General features: G+C 33.5%; 3 protein-coding genes across 10 annotated transcripts; 1 reads left to right on the forward strand and 2 right to left on the reverse strand.

Annotated features, from left to right (window-relative positions):
• Nucleotides 1–208: 208 nt before the first annotated feature.
• On the forward strand, nt 209–10942 carry LOC114177668 (uncharacterized). Of its 8 annotated transcripts, none has more exons than XM_028063118.2 (15): nt 209–556; nt 1649–1730; nt 2080–2183; nt 2803–2929; nt 3475–3569; nt 4973–5096; nt 6804–6884; nt 7653–7751; nt 7945–8103; nt 8197–8257; nt 8372–8448; nt 9447–9491; nt 9893–10066; nt 10153–10393; nt 10477–10942. In XM_028063118.2, the coding sequence occupies exons 1-15, from the start codon at nt 519–521 to the stop codon at nt 10542–10544; spliced, it is 1575 nt and encodes a 524-aa protein (XP_027918919.1). In that variant the 5' UTR covers nt 209–518; the 3' UTR covers nt 10545–10942. The 8 variants fall into 8 exon arrangements, with proteins under 8 accessions (XP_027918919.1, XP_027918920.1, XP_027918915.1 ...); XM_028063119.2 differs by having other exon boundaries at nt 10489–10942; XM_028063114.2 differs by having other exon boundaries at nt 210–556; nt 10153–10942.
• A 583-nt stretch (nt 10943–11525) lies between these two features.
• Nucleotides 11526–14647, reverse strand: LOC114176632 (uncharacterized). The gene is made up of 3 exons (XM_028061738.2): nt 14086–14647; nt 12405–13931; nt 11526–12198 (listed from the first exon to the last, which is right to left on the reverse strand). The coding sequence occupies exons 1-3, from the start codon at nt 14491–14493 to the stop codon at nt 11773–11775; spliced, it is 2361 nt and encodes a 786-aa protein (XP_027917539.1). The 5' UTR covers nt 14494–14647; the 3' UTR covers nt 11526–11772.
• A 3574-nt stretch (nt 14648–18221) lies between these two features.
• LOC114177844 (mitogen-activated protein kinase 15-like) lies at nt 18222–24495 on the reverse strand. Its single transcript, XM_028063421.2, has 10 exons — nt 23757–24495; nt 21801–22209; nt 21534–21661; nt 21378–21437; nt 20835–20984; nt 20594–20749; nt 20301–20512; nt 19653–19754; nt 19359–19519; nt 18222–19015 (listed from the first exon to the last, which is right to left on the reverse strand). The coding sequence occupies exons 1-10, from the start codon at nt 23778–23780 to the stop codon at nt 18732–18734; spliced, it is 1686 nt and encodes a 561-aa protein (XP_027919222.1). The 5' UTR covers nt 23781–24495; the 3' UTR covers nt 18222–18731.
• Between the last annotated feature and the right edge of the window lie 386 nt (nt 24496–24881).

A 24881-nucleotide genomic window follows, 5' to 3' on the forward strand; every position in this document is an offset into this window, starting at 1 on the left:
ATACCATTACAAAAGTTATTAACACAATATAAAAAAATTATATACTTAAAAAATATATACTATTATTAATTTCCGTGTTCTATGAAGTTTGATTTAACTTACAAGGATTCTTGGTAATCTTGGAAAACAATACTAAGTGATGTAAATGAAAAGAAAAGAAAAGAAGATGACAAGTGTACTTTTTCAGTTTTTTAAGAAAAGCACAAGTTGGAGACACAGAGACCCACCACAAGCCCACAACGCTTCTCTCCTTCTCCCTCTGTTTTCTCTTCTTTACTTCTTTCTCTGATAAAACTGTCACCAACCCCCTTCCATTTCTCTCTCTCCCTCCCTCTCTCTCTCTCTCTCTCTCTCTCTCTCGCACACTCTCTCTCCCTGCTTTTTTGTTTTATTTTTCCTGTCATTCTTGTTCTTCTTTTTCCCTTGCAAATATACGTATGATACAATATAATTGATATGCGTTGAAGGCATATTTGCTTGAAGAGCTGAAATTATCATCGCCTTGATCGTTTGATTCTATGGAACAGCTTGTCAACTTCATCATCCGGCCACCAAGGTATCAATTTTCTTCCCTCCCACTCTCGCATCCTTTACATCCAAACACCTTTTCGAATCAAACTATTCTCTTTTTCTCTTTCCAAAATTCCCAGATGGGGTATCTTCTTCTGCTTGGTGTGTTGTGCACTTTGAAAGCGATGGAATTCAATTTAAAGTTTTGATTTTTAGTACTTGGAAAGCCCCAGCTCAGCTTGGGTTTTCGCAATTGAATTTAAGTTTCGTTGTGAATCTCCACAACTATTTTTTTTTTCTTTTCAAAAGGGAAAAAAGAAGCAGATGCAAGTAGATTCAGAATTCCACTTTTTTTTTTTTTTTTTTTTTCAAAAGCATGTTTTTTCGGAGCTTTCACATCATGTTAATTTGGTTAACTATTTTATTTGGTTGGAAATTGAGATCTAATTTTAAGCTACCCTGGGGATGTTCCTTGTCACCTCATGTTCAAGTGTTAGATTTCATTCTTCCAGCAGAAAAGGGTCTTTTTATAAACCCTTTTAGAGTTTTAGTTTCTTTTGTTATGGATTCGTTCTTTTTGTGTTCTGAAGAATGGACGTACCTGTCGTGTAACTTTACGTGGTATTGATATGATAGAAGTATCATAGACATATAAACTATTACTTATCCAAACACACATATGATAATTAGTTGTTGTCTGGTTATTTATGCCCAATATTCAATTGCTTATTTCTTTTTGAATTTTTATATTCTGAAAAGGGAGATCTATCAAATTCTGAAAGAAGAAATCGAAAAGGAATGGATTATTGCTTTGAATGTGTGTGTATGTATATATGTGTGCTCAGGAGTTTTACCGTAAAGGTGCATCTTTCGAATCTCGAGGTATTAATAGAGCCCAGTTGCAATATAGGCCTTGAGATAACATTATACATGCTATACACTTCTATGCAGTATGCTTCTCACAGATTGCTACAAGCTTTTACTTCAAGAAATATCTAAGTCATTATACCTAAAGAGATGAATAGGGACTTGTGTTATGTATATCAGTACACGCCTAGCTGATTTATTTACACTTTCTTTGTTTCGTATTTAACTTCAACTTTTAAGTAAAGAGATCATATCTTTTATTTGGATGCAGAGCTGAATATGACCCCAAAAGTGATTTATTGGAGCAGGAGTTCATGCTGAGAGGGAAATGGTATCAACGGAAGGATGTAGAGGTAAGTTTAAAATAGCATAATTGAGTGCATTTGCAAAATTGTTTTCAGCATTTGCCATGTGGAAATACATTGAAGATGATTTTTATCTTATTTTATAGTTACCATTTAGAAGGTGAAACTATAATATGATGAGAAAAATATCAGAATTGAAATTCTATTTTAGGAGAATTATTTCTCAATTGAACTTGTATTTTATAAATACAGTGTATGTAAGTGATATTCTAAAACTTTTGTCCTTGTTGATTTAACTTTTTCCCCATCATGGGCAATTTTTTGTCCAGTCATATTTTGTCATTTTTTGTTGACAACCTTCATGGTCAGCCTGTCATGTAGATTTGATATTCTGCAGATAAAAAACAGTCGGGGTGATGTTCTTCAATGCAGCCACTACATGCCGATAGTCAGTCCTGAAGGAAAGCCCCTGCCTTGTGTTATATATTGTCATGGAAACAGGTGATTGTCGGGTGTTACTTTTTTCTTAGACAGCACGCTGTTGCTTGAAACAGTTCCTCTGAAACTATAGAAGTTCTTCTGAAAGCTTTAGAGTCCTTTCTAGATTGTATGTGAGATTTAGATACTGAATAATTATAATGTGTTCTGTGACTTTCTTTGCTGATGTGTATGATATATTAAGCACCCATACTTGCGTTTCATGGATAGGTATTTTATACTGATACTCATTGATTCACATCTATGAATATCTGATACAGTCAGGAATGATGCTCAGGAAGGGGATGAGATTGATATTATTGCTGTTTGTAGGACACAATAACCATTGATTTATGATAATAATATAACAATTTTTCATTTTTATTTTTCCTTTAGTAATATCCAAGAATTATGTTCTTAATCTGAATTGAAGTTATTATATATTTGTCATGATTTATGATTTTTCATACATATCTATATTGCACAAATTATGTCCTATATTTTCTTAAGAATAGCCGTATCAGATACATATCTGATATGTAATATCATATCTGTGCACCATAGTGTATGTATGGCATTGGATAGTTTATAGATTTCAAATTTTATAGGGTTGTGCTGACTGAGTCATGTGTTTGTATGACAGTGGATGTAGGGCTGATGCTAGTGAAGCTGCTATAATTTTACTTCCCTCAAATATTACAGTTTTTACTCTGGATTTCTCGGGATCTGGAATTTCTGGAGGGGAGCATGTTACTCTTGGCTGGAATGAAGTAAGTTCTTTCTCAATAGCCTTTTAAAAAACATCAAATGTTGTTTAATTATTAAATGCATAGCCGTATTAATGTATCATTTATCCACTCTCGTGGGGCATAGGAATTTTTTCTCTTATCTCTCCCGCGTAATTATTTTGAGTAAATGTGCGAAGGACATCAAATGAAAGAGATATTTTGACAGGTTCAAAGTTCTATTATTTCCTTATATGGACTAGCATGCATATTGGACACAATACACATAAGTAAACCTCATCTAAAGATAGTTTCTAGAACTTGCAAGCTGTTGGTTTTGGTTTTTGTGACTTTGATCCAACATTATTAGTCCAAGTTAAATTTAGTAATTCTTTTAGCAATATGTCAGTTTCATCAGTGGAAACTGTGAAACTTAGATATGATAGGACAGGACAATTATCTTCTATCACAGTAGAACAAGAAATGCTTCGAGTTTTTTCTTTGCTGGGAGTCTGTGTACACACGTTTCTACTACTCATTTGTCTTTCTTCATTATGAAATGATTGTTTGTTATCTCTTCCTATTCTCAGAAGGATGATCTGAAGGCTGTGGTCAACTATCTGCGCGATGATGGAAATGTCTCTTTGATTGGCTTGTGGGGTCGCTCAATGGGAGCTGTAACAAGGTAGTTTTTCATCATCATCATCATCATCCACTTTTTGCTTTGAACTTGCTTTTGTAATGAGGTTTAGGAAAGGTTTGCCAGTGAAAAGGAGACTGTCTAGTACCGTAGCAAGATATTGGAATTTGTTTATAGTTACACTTTTTGCTGTAAATTGCAATTAAGATTTTTTCCAATAATTGGTATAATGCTTCCTCATTTAACATTTTTGTTACTATATGGCAATGGTTGTAGCATGGTACAGTTACTGAAGTATTGTGGATTGGATGGTGGCTGCAGTGTTGTAAAATTCGTGGTTGGGTTGTGTGACCTGGAAGGCACAAGACCCATTTTTTTCCCATTCGTTCTCTACTCATCTCAGACAGACTGCTTTGTTATATTTGTGTCCATGTCTGTTCTCTGGTCTGTTAGAGTTTCTTGTCTGTGATGGTGCAATGTAGCGTTTCTCTTCTTCTTGGTATGTTGAAGTTTTAGGGCTAGCTGAACTGCTAAAAAGAAGTTCTTCCTCATGTTTTTCTTTTTGTTACTGAAACCCACAAATTGGGCTTTTTTTCCTCTTCTGAAATGCAAGATACTTGGACTCCTTCCTCTTTTTACTCCCCACACTTTTGAATATAGAATCATATGAAATATTGTGAAAGAATAACTAGTAAATAAATATCTAAATTCTTCCTTGAAGTTTATTATATTATTACTTGTATTAGATATATTAATATGTTTTTTAATTTCAGTAAGATCTTGCAGTCTATGTTAGAACCACACAATCCCTTTCCTGGTCTTAGTTAAGATCTCAATTTGACAACCTTGAGTGGCTGAAATGGCCTGTGTGATGAGGTTTCTATTAATGTTTTTGAAAAACACGTCAGTTATTGAACTCATGTAGGTGTTATTCATGCTTAATTAGTTCAATCCTTTTCAAATACGTGATCATTCAACATATAAAATTATAATAAATCAATTTAGATAAAATTTAAATTAGTATAAATGGACAAGTGTGTGTCCTGCTACTAGATGAAAAATAAATAGTAGAAAACTAAACAATATCAATGCATACATGGACCTTTTACTTGTCTAACTAGTTTTCCAGCTTTTGGGTCACATCCGCCTGTTTAGTCCTTTTTTACTAGATTGTGTATAATACTGCTTTTATCCTGAGGCTGAATTATATCACTTGTTTGACTAAACTAGGAAAGTTGTTAGCTGCTCTGTATATGTGTAGACTCATGCAGTACCTTCCTCCCTTGGTGGAAGAAACTCATTTATATGTTTGTTCCCCTCTTTATTTGAATGATTCTCCTTGATAAGTGCACTAAATATAAGTATTGTGATTATAGCTATTCAAACATTACATTTTAGCTAATGCATATGGTTTTTCTCTGAACAATTTATGATTTTATTACTTGCAGCCTTATGTATGGAGCTGAGGATCCTTCAATTGCAGGGATGGTTTTAGACAGTCCCTTTTCTGATTTGGTTGATTTGATGATGGAACTTGTAGATACATATAAAATTCGTCTTCCGAAGTTCACCGTGAGTATATCAAAGATTACTTTTGGTTCTTTACTTTGAGGTTATTGAAACTATTTTCAGTCTATGCTGGCATGCCTCAGTGATCTTTGACACGAAATAAAGAAGTTTGATCGGAAATGACATTAATACTGTTGAACTTCCATGTCTATCCAGCCTGAAATTTAATAGCTCTTCATGACCTGTTATCACGATCAAAAATTGTGTTGTTGAATTTGTACCTGGACAATAACTGATTTTTACTGGTAAGAAACCATGGAGTATAGCTCCTTACGATTGGGGAAATCCCTCTTAATTACACTAAAGTAAATTTAGAAACAGATGCAGACCTTTGAAGGTCTGCCAACGTACCTGCCCAAAGGGCCCCAAATCTTTGCGTAATTTCTTGGTTAACTTCTACACTTCATCTTCACATTTATGGTTAATCTCACTCCCATAAACCAAATTTCTTCCTGGCCCTTCATTTGTCATTTCCATATATGCATTCTGTTATGCAGTTTAACTAATGTCTTAATTTTTTTATGTAAGTTTTTAATTTTACAGATTCTAAGATTTTTTAAACTGTTACATATTTTATTTGCTGCTATTGTTATTTTAAAATTCAGTTTAGTTAGATTATTTTAGAACCCATACCTCTCAGTACATATCTGTAATATAGAGAGAGATGCACAAATTCAAAAACAGAAACAATTGCTCTGGGACACTTGATAAATATGAATTATGAATCCTGTGCCTGTCGGATACGGATAAGTTAGATGAAGTACCATGTCCATGCATCACAGGTTACTGGATAACAATTGAGATACTAGATATCTCTTAAGCAGTGCAACAGCATGGCTGTCTTGTGTACCATTTCAAAGAAAAAAACTACATTTAAGCTAATTTCTGCCTTTACTACTTCATTCTCTTTAATGATCCCCCCAAAAGTTCCTCTTCTGCTACATGAAACTTCTCTTCAATGGACATGTGTTAAAGTGGGGCAAGTTTGATAAAAAAAAGTTATTAATTTCTTGTAATGTTGGGGTCAATTGGTAACTTGTAGAAAACCCCATAAGATGTCTAGGGTCCTTAAAGTTTGTGGAGGAGAGGTTGAATTACCTACTTTGCATTACCCTATATTTTGTGATATTGATCCGAAATATTTAACCTTAGAAACCGGTGATATAATATAACATCTGCAATTTTTTCTTACAAGAGTATTCCTTACTAGATTTCTATGCATATATTCTATCTAATTCCTACTTTAGAAAGTTTGTCTCTGTAGCTCAAGTTTGTAAACAAATCCAAAACAAAACAAATAAGGACTTAAGGTTGAGCCTTACTGTAACCCTATCCTTATATGTAAGTCCTTGGTCTTGCCTCAGAGTTCTCACACTAGTAGGCTGATAAAGAAAAAAGTAGTTATCTCGTCACACAGGTTGTGTATAGTCCAGATTTATGCAACAAAAACACTTTCTTTTTCCAGATTTTCCACAACATCTTGGGACTCGATCATATGCTTACAAGCCAATAAAGTTATATGCAAGTCTCTTGGTTTACTTCGTTACCTTCTCATTAACCACTTTAAAATATAAATGACATCTGTTGTAGACTTTCCGGACATAGAATTAGTGAGCCTAGTGATGCCCTGTTTTGTTCTTATTATTAAAATAACATCTCAGTGCCATAACTCACTTTTAGGCGGTTTTTGTTTCATTTTTCTTGTTACAGGTGAAGTTTGCAATCCAGTACATGCGAAGAGCTATTCAAAAGAAGGCAAAATTTGACATAATGGACCTCAATACCATAAAGGTTGTTTGTCCTTTGGTTATTTAATTTTATTTTATGGTAGGAGTTTTTTATTGAAAGAAATCAGTATCACTTGCCTTAAAAATCAGTTTTCATAATTATATATTGCCTTAAAAATTTCAGGTAAGTTTCTTGTAAATTAAATTGATCAATTGCTAATCATAGGTAGAGAAACTTTTGCTAGTGAGCTAAAGAAAGTTGTAGCTCGATGCAAATAGTACATTGTTCCAAATAGTTCAGAAAACGTTATTTGAAGGATTTATTTTGGGAACAAGTGGAGCAGTCTTGCATCTTCTTGTTCTTCTTACTTTTTAATTTGTATAGTTCTAATAATAACCAATTTAAATTATGTTTCAAGTTTTTGGTTGCTAATGACTGAACTGGTGGACCACATGGTATAGTTGATTGAATACTGGCTAAGTACTACTAATTTGTGTCCCTTACTCTGTGGGGCCACTGGCAACATTAGAGAATGTATGGATTTCTGTTGGAAGCACCTGAAAGGGAATCCAAGCACGTACTAGGCTTTTTCAGGATCTAATTTTTGTCCATATAGTGATGCAAAACTAACAAAGAAATAACGTGGACAATTGTTTTGTTGTCCTCTTGAGCATATATCTGGCATTCAAAATCTCAGAAATCAATATTCTGAACTGTATTCAAAATTTATTGAAAATATCTGGGGGAGAAAACAATAAAAATTTATTCCTACTGGTTTTACTCATTTTTATCTTCTCCATCATATTATTTAATTATTTGTTTGTGTTGCAGGTGGCAAAATCTTGTTTTGTTCCAGCTCTACTTGGGCATGCCATTGAGGATGATTTTATACAGCCTCATCACTCTGATCGGATATTTGAGGCTTACATGGTATGTCTAGAGTTCTTTTTTAACAGCTTCTTTGGAGGATTTGAAAGATGTGATTATTTGTTCAATAATAATCTCAACCAAGCAGACACTGACCCTTTCTTCTAATTATAGTATATATTCTATGCTATTGGATTTTCTTTTTATTTTTATCCCTGTTACTTTAATCTTCAATATTGCTGTCCACACTTTGTAGGGAGACAAAAACATAATTAAATTTGAGGGAGATCACAATTCTCCACGTCCTCAATTTTACTTTGATTCCATAAACATTTTTTTTCACAATGTTTTGCAACCTCCGGAAGATGAGGTTGGGGAATCATTTTTTGACCCTGTGAATGATTACTTTGGTAAGGTAAAATCAGCAATGCTTCTCGTTGGTTCCACTTTATTCAAATTTCAATAGTCCATCTTGTACATCTTCTGAAAATTTTCTTTTTTCCCTCAGGATGTTTGGAGATCTATGCATGAATTAGGCTACAACGTTGAATCATCATCAAGAAACAAAGGCATGACTTAAGCACCTATATTCTCTTAATTTTTTCTGCTATATTGATTTGCGTGAGGATCAGCACTTAGTACCTTCCCTTTTTGCAAATCTTTTATACATGCTTCTTTGTTAGATGCAGAACCTTCAGCAAGCAGTACGATAAATGCCATTGAGCAGGTTCGTTCAAGACGACCAATGAGTAGAATGGAGGTCTGTCTTTATCAACTCTTGGTTTACTGTTCGTATAGCATGCAAATATGTTTGGCTGAGGGAATGTACCCTGTATTTTGAAAAGGGTTGGGATATAATTTTGGTTCATATCCATGTATTTTTTATTTTTTTATTTTCTTATATTAAAAAAGTTACAGGTGATCCATCTCTGGTATATCAATGATTTTTACGTTAGTTGTTGAGAGCCTAACACAACCCTTCTCCTTTACCGATGCTTGGGACTGGCTATGAAACCATAGACCCTTTACCCAGGCTTGGGACTAGCTATATAACAATAAAGCAGAGTTTCTTAAATGAAACAGGTTTTTAATTTAGTTTTTGTGTTATGCATATTGTTGTTTTCAATTTTGATTTACTACTTGTTGGAGTAATGACGAGGTGAAGTCTACAGATCAAATTGAAAATGAATATGTAAAGAGACCAGAAATTTACATTTTTATCTCTGGATGTGATAATCATTTTTCATTGGGCAAAAACTGTGTTATAACAACCATAGATGGCACAGATGTCACTAAAATTGATTGTTCATATTGAGAATAAATTGATTTTTTTTTGTCTAGTAACTAAATTAAAAATGAGTAAGGAACAGAAACAATTTTTAACCATTAAAAAATAGGATGGTGATCTCGTTATGAAGAAGACAAAAACAAGTATAGTATGGCAGGGTCCACCAGTATTTATTTTATTATTGTATCTTTCTCTCTCGTAACATGGCATTATGACGCCCCTAACTAGCATTAGATGATCCTGATCCTAAAATGTATTTTTGCATAAGATTACTCGAGTCGGATATTAAACTTAGATGATTGCATTTGGCTAACATCAGAGGAGAGTGTTTTGCTAAAATCCAATGTAATAATACAGGTCAAATGGCTTTCGCATGGCCATCAAATATATGATGATTTCAATCTTGTTTAAATTCTTTAATTGGCATGGCTTTAATTTTTTGGAGTAATATTTTGTATGACTTTTCTTAGGTTCCATCTGATATTTCTTCAAAAGATGAACGTCATGAACATGAGGTATTTCCAAATCACTTTTTACCTTTCACATTGTTGAAACGTTTTCCCTTATTCTTCAAAAATGCATTGTAATTTTTTCCTGTAAACTATATGCATGTATGGCTTTAGTAGTGTTATCAATCACCAAGTGGGGTTGGTGGTAACTAAGTAAGCATCCAAACTACTAAAGAAAAAGGTGTGATTAGTAGTAATTGCCGTTTCTAAATAAGTAATGATGCCATGACAATCAAGAGTTTCCTAAAAATGTTATGTACCCGAGCTTCAAGAATGTGATGTATTCACATATCTACCTTTAGTGGTGGTGATGAAATAACAAAGAAGCAAAGAAGAAGTATAACCAGTAAGGTAACCAAAGACAAATGAACTAGAGTCTCACATTTTTTCATGATTTTTTTGTTTAGCAGGAAAAGGGTGGTGATCATTCTCCATCTCCATCATCAATGATTAGCTTTGAATTGTCAAATGGTGATCCTTTTGGACCCCATGTTCCAGCAGCATTGGAAGATGATCAATACGTTGAATATCAACTAGATGACCTTGCAGGTTTTCCATCTACTTCTGAGGAGGAAGAAAGGGTGAGTTGACTTGATGACTTCTACATAACCTTACACCTGGTGAGCCTTTGTATCCTCCTTACATTTGATTTGTCCATTCTATTCAGATGTTCATGGAAGCAGTGATGGAGTCACTGAAGGACCTGGAAGTACGAAATTCAAATGCAGAACAACCAGCAAGTAGCATTAGTACTGTGTCTGTAGCGGCTGTAGATCCTTCGGATAAAGATGCTTCCTCACAAGAGAATTCAAGATCTATGGAGACAGAATCTTCCTCGCTCAAACACAGCACAGATTCAAAATCTAAAAGCACTTCCTCTGCTACAGAAGAATGTGAGACATTGGAAGGTGAGTCAAATTCCATTTCAGTAAACCATTCTCAAAATGTGGTTTCCAAACCAAGTCCTGTGCCAAGTCTTTCATCAGAACAGTTGCAACTGCAGTCCCAGCTGCCGCCACCGCTGCCGCCGGCATCAACAGACACGTCATCAGTAAGTGAGTCCAGCCACACAAGAGGTTCTGCTCATAGCTCCAGTTCTGGTAGTTTGAAAAGTTCATCAGAGACTGACATATCACACAATACAAAAGCCACAGTAACTGTTGTCAGGAATCCCCCAGGCCATGCCATGGACGGCTTAATGCGTCGTTGGGATTTCAATTTTTTCAAAAACAAATAGCAACAGCCATTATGATCAGATGATTGATTCTCATTTATACGTTGTTTCTGTAACTAAGAAAAAAATTCATAGTTTGTACCAAAGAAATAGGTTGCTCGTGTGTAAATTTGGTATGTTTAGATTCTCAACTAACAAATCAAACAATATTCTTTGACTGTAAGTGAGATTTGTCATATTTTGTTGCCTTTAAGAATCTAAATGATGGGAAATATTCTCTCTATCGGACTCAGTATTTGAACAATATTCTGGATGCTCTCGTCTTTCCTTCTCTTCAGATGTGTTTATGTTTTGTCAACTATAGACGTTTGATTAAGATGTTTCAAATAATTTAAAATCAATCGGCTAATCTAGTTATTTTGTAAATTATTGAATTATTTTAGGATACTTAATGGAATCTTAAAGAAACTAATCATAAATCTAATTAAAAGTAACTAAGCTTAATTCAAACTTTTAGAATATCAAATATTTTCAAATAATTCAATACTTCCAAGCTAATTTTCACCTTTAATTTATGAGTGCGACAAAGATTTGCTTTCAGAAAGGTGGCAGAACAGTTTACACAATGGTGTGCTATCCTGACGTAAATGTCCTGCACAACCGGGACTTAGAGCTGCATTATTGGAGTTGTTTGGGGGTTTCTGTGATGTCACTGACATTTATTACATTGACTCCAAACATACTGCAAAAATTTCCTTGATTGCTATGTCATTTTTTTGTCACAAGATGTTTTCTTGCGATAATTTAATTAGCTTCCTCAACTACAGCGCCAAAACATTTGAAGCCTGTGTAACTGGAAACCTTAGTTGAACTAGTAAAAGTCCCAGAATTTCGAGTTTGGTCTAAATGTAGAAGCAGGATCCTTCATAATTAAAGTTACAACTTCGTATTGTTTCAGAGAAAAGATATTGAAACTCGAAGCAGGCATAAGAAGTAAAATGTCAATCTTTCAAGTTCAACATTGAATCTGGAAAATCAATGAATAAGTTAATGGGTTGATCTTTTCAGCCGCAGCAAACATGCTTGTCCTTTGGATGGAGATTCTACAACAGTTTACCTATCTTCCATCAATTTCAGTGCCATGTCAACGAGTGACTGAGTTGTTATATTGTGCCGGTTAAGTCCAACTGTGCCGGAGAAAACATTAAAGCTTTCAAGCTCCGATGTGGTCTCTAAGACACCCTCCAACACCACTTCCATTTCCATACCCTTGAAGGTGTCTATGTTTTCCGATTTGTCTTTCATCATCCAAATAGCCAACTCTATAACGAACCTCCTTATCCTTGGGACCTTGGTCGGGGGATACTTGTGTTTCTTTAGAATCTGGACTAATTTGTTTGCAAGTTCAGCCTCGGTGATTCCAGCTTCTTCAAATACAATGCTTGATTCACGAGTAGTTATGTATCTGAAAACATTTGCAGCTAGTCCAACCATCACTTCTTGTATCTTGTTTTCTTCTGACATGATCGCCTTAAGTATCTGCAGGAATGAAAAATGATAAGAAAACTCATGAACTTCAAAAAGCACCTTCATCTAGCTTCTCTTAAAGTCAATGTATATTATGTTATTTTTGGAAAAATTCAATTCATTTGTTTAGTTGTGTTTATGGAGAAATTTATCTCAGCAAAAACCAAAACACTAATGATCGCTTAAAATAATAATGATGGTCAGAGCTCAACACTTACTATGGGTGCTGCAGTTGTTACCCCCTTTAGCTGGTTGAACAATTCTGGTCCACTGTAGGTGCATAAATTTCTCAGAATTCTAGCTGCATTAACACGAAGCAATGGATCTTTCAATGCTTCTTCGAGCCTTTCTAGTACTCTCAACTTCAAAATTCGATGGCAGTTATTCTTGCTTTCCAAAACCAGCATTGCAAGGGCCTCACCCGCAACAATCTTTATATGTTTCTGATTTTCTGGTATGTTGTGCTTGAAAAAAATGTTGAACAGTTCTTTAAGCACTCCACCAGTGCCCCCTATTCTTTCCGTTGCATCCTCTTCCAATGCCAGGCTTGTCAAAATCTCTATGCTCAGTTTCTGTAGAAGAGGATGCTTCTCTCCATGCCTCAAAATGTCTCTAATATTGCTGATGGTGAAAACTATCTCCGAAATCTCTCTTCGAAGATATTTCCCAGTAGTGCCAACAGTGCTAGCCAACATCTTCACCAATTGCAAAGACCTCTTCACGGTTACGACTTGGGATGAAGTAACATTTTCACTCTTCAGCAACCATTCTTCAGCATGTGTGAAGTCTATGATCTTTGGAAGAAGGCCTCTTGTGTTTCCAATCTTTCCACAGTTGTCAAGATCACGTGCAAGTTTTTTCAGTATGAGGAGTCCCAATTGGTTAAATGTACAGAACCCATAATTTTGGTGATCAAATACAAGTTTCTTTTCTCCTATCTCATCAGCTGCAGGAATCACACTCCTATTAGTTTTCAGAAGAGATGATATTGATTCCATGGCTCCTGGAATTCCAGCTATTCGGAGAGAGTTCTGCTTCTTGCCAGCTAGCTTTGACAAAATCTCTGCAGCAGAGAGCCTAATCTCTTCCTCCTTGAGATCTGTCCAATTCAACATCTCAACCAGTCTCTCCGCCACTGATATGTCAATTCCAATCTTTTGAAGGGTATCATCAGAAAATCTTTCACTCACTGAAAACTGTCTAAGAATTCTTGCTCCAATGAGCTGCTCATCAGGTGAATTAGAAGCCAACAAGTCCATAGAGAAACTAACCATATCCATTTTCAAGCCATCAAATATGCTTCCATTGACACATCTTGAATAGGCATCATAGAAGAACCTTCTAGTGGACACCATTCCCGGTGGCCCCAACTCACACTCCTTGTTAACCTCTTCCAACAGTTTGCAATAGCTCACTTGCCACTCCCAATAGGCCTTTTCCATCAGAAACAACAGAGCTTCTGCAAGAGCCAACGCATAGAAGATGGAAAGAGCTGATTTTCGGTTCCTCTTGTCAGTGTCTCCCTTTGCCACCTCTCCGTAGTTATGCATCACGAGCTTTGTTAACGAGAGAACCACACAAGCTGTTGCAGAAAGAAGCTGCAGCCAATAGAGAAGCCTACTAACATGCCTTGAAAGGAAAAACCATTTAGCATATGGTAGGAGTGGAACATCTGAGCTAACCCACATCCTAGTCGGTGTTCTTGATGGGGTAGCATCAGCTGCAACATATTGGTGGTGATGGTTCTGAATCAAATAAGAAATTTCAAAGCAAAAAACTATTAGTTATGGTACTCCAATAGAAAGGAAATATTAAAAAAAGAAGATAAAACACTTTGTTAATTTTGAAAAAATCTCTAAAAGTTTTTTTTTTTTTTTTTGTAAAGGGGATTACCACTACCTCAGTGATAGACCATGTGGCTTGGTGCTGCCATTCAAGTTCATGGCTTCTGCTGAAAATCCTGGTTCCTTCAACAACAAGTATGATGGTGATGAACCAGAAGTCGGTTTTTTCTAAGGTGATGGCGAAACCACCCAGAAGGACAACGGTTGCCCAAATGAAACCGAGAGTTCCCAACCCGGTGGCTGCTTTTTCAAGCACTGCAAGCTGGAGCGCAAAAAGGGTGAGCTTCTTTTCTGGTGCCGAGGTTGTCGGAGAGACAGAATTGACAGTGCTGTTACTGTCGAACTTGTCTATGCTGCTGAGGCCACGAGGCTCAAACATGGTGGTGCCTATGCTGATGGTTTCGCTGAGCCTCATCCTTTGGAGTTCATCCACTTCTACATGAATGCTTCCCTCTCCTTCCATTGCAATGCAACTACTGATGTTTAACTTTTGTTGATGGTTGATAAACGGTGATTGCGTTATATGTGATATATAGTGAAAGTTGTATTCCAAGTGTGATCACAGAAGGAGAGTTTTATAGAAGAATGAGAATGGCAAGCTTTGGGGGCACGCTTATGGTGTGGTATGGCATGATATATATAGGGAAAGAGTAACTTCAAGCTTCTCTTTCTGCCTACTAACTTGCCCAAAGGGTTAACGTTGCTTTCTTTACTAAATTTCCTCAAGGTTTCTTATTAGAATTTTAGAATTAGAGATTATATTTGCAAGTTATGGACACATAAAAATTTAAACTTTTATGTTAAAATAACAAGTGAGATAGATTTAGCCACTCTTTAATGAGTCTTTTGATAAAAAAATAAATAAATTATTGGATAGATACAACACTAATAAAATATAAGTTTAATTAACATCACTTTTGATCCAAATGTGTATATAGATTTTCATTCGTTTTCATATAGTATTCGACTTCTTTTTTATTTTTACTCGCTATGATTTAGACTTACACTTTCAATCCAAAATTTTTCAAGACATTAAATTTACGAGTTTTCTTTTTATGTACTATTTATATCTCAGCTGAAAATGGTTGGCATAAATTAATGAGATAATGATTTGTAGTTTGGCACATAATAATCTTATCACCAAACATTATTTGGATAAAGCATGAAAGCTTATAGACATACAGTGTGACATAGTACACATCCTCAAAATAATTGGCATTTTGACTCTTTCCATGCCAGTTTCTTCCTTAGAAGAAACCTAATCAAACATTTTGTTCATATATAGCACTGCCGAATTTCTTGTTTGTGGATTGCAAGTTACATAATCAGGTTGTGTCATCGGGGCATAAACCTTGGAGTATACGGTTCGATATAAAATAAGACAAAATTTAAAATTATCGTACCATAAATGTTTCTCTGCACCATCATTTATTGAAGCTATAGCTTAATTTCAATAAGTGTAATATAAAGATTGGTGTTAAATTGCGCAAATTATTAAAATAAATATTTAATTTTACTTAAATTAATGTAAGAAGGTGTCAATATAATACACAAGTTTTGTGAATTAGGGTGTTCATGCGTGCTACCCATTTTATGCATGGGAATATTGGCTGTGATCCTTCGAAATTCATCCCAATTAATAACAAAGAAATCAAGTTATTACAGTGGTTCACGAAGACTTCAACATTAGACCTAACTTGATTTAATATATTTATTTATATTTTGTGAAAAAATAAATTATCCACATTCGTAATATTTACTATATAATTTTTGCATAGTTAAGTTAGAAATATACAAATCTAAATCATATTCAGAAATAGATGTTGATCATACCTAATAAAATTTATAAAACCTAATCGTATTAAATTTGACAGTTGAAAAATATAAACAATAAAAAATAATGTAACTTTGTTTTGTTTTATTTTCATATAAAAGTATCTTCTTCTTTTTTATTTTTATCGATGATTGGCTTTTACTTTTGCAAATCTTAAATACTATTAGTTTTTCGTAACAAAGGATTAGTTTTCAACTGAAAACATATTATATTCCATTTACTCAAATTTGGAATAATAGTGATAATAAGTCCAATTATTTTGAAGGTCTATAAACTATTCCATGATTTACAGTTAGATCTGTAAATTATTTTTTAATTCAGTTCTTGATCTTATATTAGTTTTTAATTAGTTTCTTTCATCTAACCGTTGTTATAAAATATTAAAGAAATAAATATGTTTTTCTAGACATTGTTCAATCAAATTTGTCCTAATTTTAATGAAAATTCTCACTACTGATCAACTACATATATAGATAAACTTTATGTATATTGTCGTTTCAAATTATTGAAATAATCATACTTCACTAATCAGCTTAAAAAAAATATATTGGTAATTGCTTTTAGTCTTTAATTTTATGTTTTATTTATTTTTGCTACAGAAATTTTCTCTCTCTCTATGTACTTGTTAAAAATTTTAAAAATATATACCTTCAAAATACTTTTTTTCTCTAATCTTAATCTTAATTACAATTGTTTATTTTATTTAAATGATATATTGTATTTCAAAAATAAAAATAAAAATTTTAATAAATCAAATAGCTTAAAGAACTGGTCTCAGTTACTTTAATTTTTTTTTATTTACTTTTTAACATGAGAATGTTTGACTTTTTATTTCAAGAGTTCAAATTATTAAATCTTTAATTTAAATGATAACATAAAAAAGTTTATTTTATTTGTTTTCTTTTTCTCTTAATTAGATTCATTTAAAGAGTTTTGTTTGAAAAAAATATATCATTCTTTCTCAATTATTCAAAAATCTAATTTTATTGAGATCTTTAAGATAAATTTTTTTTTCTCATCACAACTTTTGATTATATATTTTTTTCTCTGCATGATCTTGTTCTAACAATGTACTGCATTTTAGGAGATGAAATTCTCAATTTCATTGAAGTTTTATTTTTTTATAGTTAATTAATTTTTATCGAACTTTTATCTGATATTCTAATTTAATATTTATGTAATTAGAATTTTTTTATCTTTGACATTGAAGAAAATAAAAAATATTTTTTTTATATTTAACTTTTTTATAATATCTAATTTGTGTGATTTCTATTTTTATGTTTTAAAATATTAAAAGTAAATATAAGATGCGAGTAAAAAATTAAATGAAATAAAAATTTCACACTTATCGATAAAGATGAAATTAAATTTTTAATTTGGAAATAAAATAATAGATGATATATACACTGCGACAACAATGTCATGTATCTTCAAAACTTTTCATTCTCTTTTTCTTCCTCAAAAACGGTACATTTGTGGAAGAAAATCCAGTATTAGTACGTAATGTTGTGTAAGAGAATAAAAAACATACCCAGATGAAAATATTTAATTCAGCTAATTAAGTTATCGTGGCTAATTTTATGGGATAATGATTAAAATAAATAAATAAAATTTGATGTTTATTTAATAAAGACTTATATCTTTTTATTGGGTGATTCAGCATTTAAAATCTAACAATGTAATAATATTTTTAATAAAAGCTTTGAATATAGAATAAACAATTTTAAGAGATAAGACGTGATTATGACCTAATGATATTAATCTATGATCAATAATTCAAATAAATAGTAAAAAAAAAAACAGAATGTAAAGGAACCTAATAAAAGATATTAATTATTAAATATAACAATCAAATATTAAACCATTTATTAATATTTTATTAAAACATGAATGAACCTAATTATGAAAAACATGAAATAGATTTACGTTTAAACTAACATAATATTTAAATGACATAGACCTCCTTTTGCTTACCTACATTTAGTTTAAGTTAAATATCCAAATGAGGTAGGAAAAAAACTAAAAATGCACCTAATTTCATTTAAATTCCATATAATTGTTTTTTAGTTTATTTTAGTTTTACCAATAATTAGTTTTAACTTTTATAACTCTTAGATACTATTAGGTTTTTTTTTTTTCTCATCAATAATTAGTTTTCAACTAAAAATAAGTTTAACAATTATTTACTTTATTCATATATTAAATAATAATATTGTACTATACTTTTTTTTCTTAAAACCAATAATTGGTTTAAAAAATGTTTAATTAATGTTTCTTATTTTATTTAAATGTATAAATTCTACAATAAAAGATTAGATGTAATAATCATCAAAAGTAATAATTTTATACATATATAATTAAATTTAAACAGTTTACGATATTTCATTCAATTAACAATTAAGGATACAAATAATTATTCAAAGTCTTCCTGATCTAGTCAGAAACTAAAAAGAGAAGGTATAGATTGGAAGAGAGCCAGCCTCAAACCTGACATGAAGAAACAGAGAAAGATGTGATTGTTTGACAATACAAATCATTTATATTCTGCAAGTGCATTGCCTCCAATTCCATGTTTTTCAGATCATTCCTTCTCTGTTGGCAACGAACTAGACAGAAAGAATTCCCCCATTTTTAACCTTCCAAACTTCAAATTGGTGAAGCAAATTGCAAGATCTAATAAAACATCAGCTGGAGACTTCTTTAGATTATAATCCCTTTAGCTCTCTCAAATTTTGATGTTGTTGATGCTATGGCCACTCTTATCTTTGTTCAATTCAGATGATTGATTGATCTGGTTGTGTGTGAACAACAAACCCTAATATGATGGCACAAAGCAATTGCAGGGCATAGATTCAACATTTCCAAAATCAATACCAATTACCACCAGGTCCCCCTTGTGCAGCAGCAACTTTGCGTGCTAGATATTGAGGCTTTGTCTGAAGTCCATTAGCACCTTCAATTCCTTCAACTGCCCTCTCAATTTTACAGTTTGGGTTTCTTCTTGGATAAGAACAGCTTTGAGCAGCATACTTGGCTGAAACAGATGGGTTTTTACCCGTCTTCCGCTGCTCAGTCTCAGTTGTCACTGCCACCCCTCTGTTGTTGTGACGCAGTACTGAACCTACAACTTTTCCTGGACGTGCAGCAACACCTGAGTCATGTGAACCAAATCAGAAAGAAGCAAGCTTGAAATACACTCATCAAAAGAATCACAAAAAATCCACAAATCTATTTCAGTAATACAAGTCCTGCTGCTTTCAGCCATTCATACATAATTCTCCATCATGTGACAGAAGCAAGAACAAGTTCACACAACCAGAAACATACTTCTTATTGGGTATGTAAAAAGCCAATGAATAAAAAGAAACAAGCCTCAACAACGAGCACACACACACACACTCTTTGAAGACAATGTCTACCATGCACATATGAGAGACCAGGAAAGAAAGAGGGAAATGAAAAAGTAAAATACATACTACAATTAGTCATCACACCTTGAATATTTTGAGGAGCTTGTAAAGGAAGCCTGGTCATTGGGATACCACCGTTCTTGTCTATGGCTGGCTTCTCAACTTCTCTGATCCTACACTTGGAGAGATCATCCGCAACCACTGCCATATTTTGCTTTTCGTTATCTGAATACAACACACATGGCCTGCATTTACAGCCTCAAATCAGCACAGTTGGCGTGCAGTTCAAGAGAAAATAAATGGGTACACTGACAAGATAAAGGAGCAATAGCAAAAGACAAAAGCCATGTTTCCAGAACCAGTTGCCTCTCAGGATACCTGGGTAATGATGCATGTTGCCTCTCAGGTGGAGTAACAGTTCCACCTTTTCCATATTGCTCCTCAAGATATGCAAATTGTTTTTTGAAATGGTCCACGGCACTATTTGAAATACGTGTTAGCATAAAAAAAATGCTGAAGTGATATACTATATAAAGTAGGATTGAAAATTTACATGACTATATGTATAAGCATGAAATTGCAGTTAATCATACATTTCAACAAATGTAAACTCCAGGTAAAGTTTTAAAATGTATTCATTAACAACATTAATATCAAAAGGAAGTGTTTATGATGATTGAGGATCTAGAGCAGAAAAACTTAAGCATATATTGGGGGGAGGAGAAAAAAGTATAATCTTTACATCAGAAGAAGTTTTATGGCTCACAAAATCAAATTCTATCTTTTGGTAAACACGGAAGTCATTAAAAGAAGGGGAAAATGCAGAACAAGTGGAGAAGAAGAAATCCTCCAAGCACCTATATATGAAATTAGTTAAAAGGTAGAACAAAAAGGCTGACCAAACGTTATTAATAGCTACATAGTACATCGCTCCATGTTGAATTAAATATCTCGTCAAGCGTACTTACTTGAGAAGAAGAGTGAGAAGTGAAATAGAAATTTCGGTGCAAGTTCGTACAATAGTACCTTGGATACATGAATCCTGTTGGCTCTTCTCCGTCTAAATGTTCTTTTAACATCTTTGGATGGTACTCCAGAATCTCTCGGTATATAAGCTCTCGCACGTCTTCCTTTGTTATCCTACGTCTCTCAAATTCAAACTCCATCTTGGTAACTGGCTGAGAACAAGGCTCTCTCTCAACTTTGGCCAGGCCTTTAAAATATGGATCTGCTAGAGCCTAATTAAATCATACACAGTATTCTGATTAAAACTAATCATGATGTGTGGAAAGTTAACAACAGACGGATGGAAATTTAACCTCTTCAGCAGTAGGTCGATCCTTAGGTTCAAATGCCAGCATTCTTTCTAAAACCCGAAGAGCAAGGGGATCTACATTGGGAAACTTTTGAGAGAAAGGCACCGGCTTTTTCTTGCGCATACTACTCAAGTATCTTCGAGCTTTCTCATTCCGTACCTGTTAATATACTGCCAAGGTTATATTAAGCAAAAAAAATAAAGGACACAAATTTGCTATAAGGATTGGCAAATGAATAACAGACCCTAGCAATGGCTTCAGGAGAGGGTGTTCCAAGAAAATCAGTCATGAGGTCCAATTGATGGACAACATTCTTCCCTGGGAAAAGAGGTTTCCCAGTTAAAAGTTCTGCGAAAATGCAGCCAATGCTCCATATGTCTATAGCTGGGGTATACTGAAAGAAAAAAAGATTGTAACAACATTAATTATCCATTGTCATTTCACAAACAATAAGACATTTTTTTTTGTTTGACTAAAAAGTAAACAATACATAACCAATAATTATTTAACTGTCAAGCTAAACCTCTTCAATTGGACAATATTAGCATACAAATCAAAACTTGATGAAATAGCTCAAGTCTCAACACAGGTTCTTTTGTACATTAAGTTAACAGCAGTTTAAAAAACATAAATTTCCAAAAATTTCCTGGAATGCATATTGGCTTGAGGAAAGAGACAAAAAGGATGTGGGGGAGGAAAGCATGTTCTCAACTTTTAGATTCCAAGCAGTAATAAATGAGATAAAGAGAGCAGTGATCCAGGATAAAAAAGGTAACAGATATTGAACCTTGGAGAAAAAGGATCCACACAATTCAGGAGCCCTATACCACCGTGTAGCAACATAATCCTGTGAGGAAACAAGTGGTGAGAATAAGCAACATGTGATAACCAGAGAAGGAAAACTACGTTTAAGGTGAGTATTTCATAAGAAAAAAATTCTTACTGTCCAAAATATAGCAGTTGGTGTATCATTGAAAGCCACTCTGGCAAGACCAAAGTCACAAATCTTCAGTTTGCAGTCAGAATTTGCTAAAATATTTTTTGGCTTCAGATCTCGGTGAAAAACATTTGCTACAAACTCATTAACAAGTTTAAATCAGCCACAATGATTATGTGATTTAGCAATTAGTGTTTGTATAAAACATTAACTATGAAGAAGGTACATTAAGAAATTTAAAAATAAAAGTTAGCCAAATATAAAGATCATAACCTGTGTGTATATACTTCAAGCCTCGAAGAAGCTGATAGAGAAAAAACTGATAATGCTCTGCAGTCAAATCATCATTTGCTTTGATGACCTGATGTAAATCAGATTCCATAAGCTCAAATACAACATATATATCTTTGAATTCCCTACTAGAAGGAGGTAATAAAATATGCTTGATCTCCACAATATCAGGATGGCGTAAGAGTCTAAGAAGCTTGATCTCACGAAGAATGCGGGTGGCATCAGAAACGTGTTCAAATATGTCGTTGATTTTCTTTATTGCAACCTTCTCTCCTGTGCGTGTATCATAAGCAGAGCAAACAACACCATAGCTTCCTTTACCAATCACTTCCTCTATTCTGTATCTACTCCCTTCGCCATATTCTGTAAAGAAGTCTACATCTACAGATGACTGCATAAACACAACACATTAGACTCTGCCTGAATATACCAAGTAAAGCCAAAGTCATGATTTAAATGAGCAACAACACCCATGAAACCAGAATAAGGTTTCATATCTTATAAAAGTAGCAAGCACAGCATCTACAAATAGAAAAGAATAGAGCTAGACAAAAGCTTTTAGACAATGGATATAAATGTAGTTAATTTATACATGAGATTTAAAAAATCACCCAGAGTACATTAGACTTATTCCTTTAACAGTAAGGAAAATTCTCTTTTCTAGAGATCTTAAATATAAGAAAATGAATTTAAAGATAAAAAAAGGAAATGAAACAAATAGCATTTGTTTCATGTAGCTTTTCATGAAAGCACAATTTGAAGTACCCAGTTAAAATGTAACAAGGAAAAGGGAAACAGAATACTAAAACTAACTATAACACCGGCATACTTATTTTGGCTGTAGTAACAAGTATCTCAAATATTGCACGGGCTCAAAAGTTTAGGTAAATTTAAAAAGAACAGATTAAAATTACAAAAAAAAAAATGTTTAGAACTGTAGAATATATGCATGTCTCATTCAGATAGAATCCAAAACACTTGTATTAAAAGGGAAAATGTTTAAAATTATAAATTAAATGAGCTTAATTTATTCAAATAAATTAGACCGAAAAAGGTAAAAAAGAAGAAGAAGAGGGTAGTTAGGAATAACATATACCATTTCTAAAGAGAGAGGAGACTGAAAAATTGAGCTACTTTCAAATCTTGAAACACAAGGTCCTGGTTCAAACTTTGCCTTTGTACATCAAGAGCATATATCTAGTTTAAAATATATACACATAGATGATTGTTTGAAAATGTCCACTGAGAGCTTGTCACAGCCGGTACCAAGCCCCAGTAAACGATGAAGGTGTTAAGCCATTGATAGCCAACCCAATATTGCCCAAACTCCGAACATAAAAGGGAAGTTAAAGCAGACTAAACGATCAGTGATTTCTGGTTAATAAGCCATGTATTTGATGGAAAAAGAGAAAATGTAAGGATGTTATCCCTATCTCAAGAGTCGTACTTCATATTTGTTATATAATGGTGGATTATTCAGCATTCTGTTTCATGAAAAAGATTTCCTATGTGCTATATAAGATTTAAATTGACATGAACAGTGAACAAGTTTATAAGAGAATCCATTGCAATGGTTTGCGCTCAGTAGATAAGCTATGAACCAAAATAGCTGACAAGAAAGCTTAAAAGATGAAAAACATTTTGCAGTACATATCACGAGCCAAAATAACTGGGAACCAGACATAATGCCATATGAAAAATACAGTCAAAATAGAAACAGATGTAAAAAAGTGTATGCAGTGACAGGGACCGCGAAATACTGGAAGGTTTGAAAGAACAAAATTCAATACAAAGGGTACAGATCCTATCCAAACCATGTATAGATGCAGAAATCACAAAACATGGAAGTAATAATTCTCTTCACAAAAGTGTACCATGCTACGCTACATAAACATACATCTACTCAAGTGTGCTGCCATATTGATCAAGTAACAATACCTTTTTTCTCTGATCATGAGGCATATTGGAAACTAAGCATAAAACTCGATAATGATCGAACAACCCAACCGTAACCCAAATTCAAATCACTGAACTCCCACTTCCAGTTAATTTAGAATGGCACAAGAATCTCCGGGGATCACGAGGGATGATCAAAATGAAAAAGTCAAGTAAAAGTGCAAAATAAAAAATAAAAATAAAAAAGAGAGGATAAATTTAGAAGAAGAATAAAAAAAAAATTAGAGCTCAATAATACGAAGGCAGACCCAGTAAAATTTGGTAGCTAAAATCAACCACGGTTGTAACAAAGGAACGTACTCTACACTACACAGTACTGTACAAGGGGCGGAGAACACGGAAATGGAAACAAGAGCAACATAGACAATTTGGCGGAGGTACCAAAAGTGTAGTTGTAACAGATCACGTAGGAGAACGAGCTAGTCTAATGAATTAAGCATAGAACCAGCCGAAAAAACTAATCTTGTGGCGATAATCACTAACAGGGCTAAAGGGGACGAATAAAAAGTAATAAACAGAGACTTTTGAGAATAAGATTGGTTTCTTGGTGTGGAGAAAGAGGGGAATTGAAGAAGCGAATTGCAGAGGTTAGAATGGAGAAGTTGGAGTGAGAAAAAGAAAAGGTTTTGGATCTGAAAGAGAGAAGTGGTGGATGAGTGCAATGTAGTTGATGTTGAAGAAGGGTGTGGTGGTGGGTGTGTGTATCAAGCTCGGAAACAGAAACACACATAATAAAGGGAACAAGGACCCCGAATTAATTACAGTTATTATAATTTCAACATCAATCCAATTTAAAAGGACGGGTATTAGAATCTTTTTTTTTTTTTACTTTCATAATTTCATTCAATCATTGTCATAAGAACGTATACATGGGTTCATGTCTATTTGTGTTTTTGTTTTAATGTTAGCAAATATGTATTTATATTAAAAATAAAATTTAGAGATTAAAAGAGAAATAAAAAATATTTGTATATTTAAAATTAAGTTTTAAATAGCTATATGTAAAAGGACATATTAACTCCCTCTAGAAAAGTAATAGTAAAACTATTATTTTTATTTGAATTCTGCAAGACATATACATGATTTTAAATTCAACAACAAGAATAT

This window comes from Vigna unguiculata, chromosome 3, assembly GCF_037176805.1.
Source record: "Vigna unguiculata cultivar grain cowpea cultivar isolate G323 ecotype 2 chromosome 3, ASM3717680v1, whole genome shotgun sequence".
Classification (NCBI taxonomy): Eukaryota; Viridiplantae; Streptophyta; class Magnoliopsida; order Fabales; family Fabaceae; genus Vigna; species Vigna unguiculata.

What these genes read in the sequence shown, in the direction of transcription:
- LOC114177668 (XM_028063114.2), top strand. Translation starts at nt 519, where the DNA reads ATGGAACAGCTTGTCAACTTCATCATCCGGCCACCAAG. An exon ending in TTACTCTTGGCTGGAATGAA is followed by an intron (nt 2,930 to 3,474) that starts GTAAGTTCTTTC and finishes TCCTATTCTCAG; the next exon opens with AAGGATGATCTGAAGGCTGT. An exon ending in TTCGTCTTCCGAAGTTCACC is followed by an intron (nt 5,097 to 6,803) that starts GTGAGTATATCA and finishes TTCTTGTTACAG; the next exon opens with GTGAAGTTTGCAATCCAGTA.
- LOC114176632 (XM_028061738.2), bottom strand. Translation starts at nt 14,493, where the DNA reads ATGGAAGGAGAGGGAAGCATTCATGTAGAAGTGGATGAACTCCAAAGG. An exon ending in CCACATGGTCTATCACTGAG is followed by an intron (nt 13,932 to 14,085) that starts GTAGTGGTAATC and finishes TATTTGATTCAG; the next exon opens with AACCATCACCACCAATATGT. An exon ending in TAACAACTGCAGCACCCATA is followed by an intron (nt 12,199 to 12,404) that starts GTAAGTGTTGAG and finishes TCATTCCTGCAG; the next exon opens with ATACTTAAGGCGATCATGTC.
- LOC114177844 (XM_028063421.2), bottom strand. Translation starts at nt 23,780, where the DNA reads ATGCCTCATGATCAGAGAAAAAAG. An exon ending in CTTGAAGTATATACACACAG is followed by an intron (nt 21,662 to 21,800) that starts GTTATGATCTTT and finishes ATGAGTTTGTAG; the next exon opens with CAAATGTTTTTCACCGAGAT. An exon ending in CAACTGCTATATTTTGGACA is followed by an intron (nt 21,438 to 21,533) that starts GTAAGAATTTTT and finishes GTTTCCTCACAG; the next exon opens with GATTATGTTGCTACACGGTG.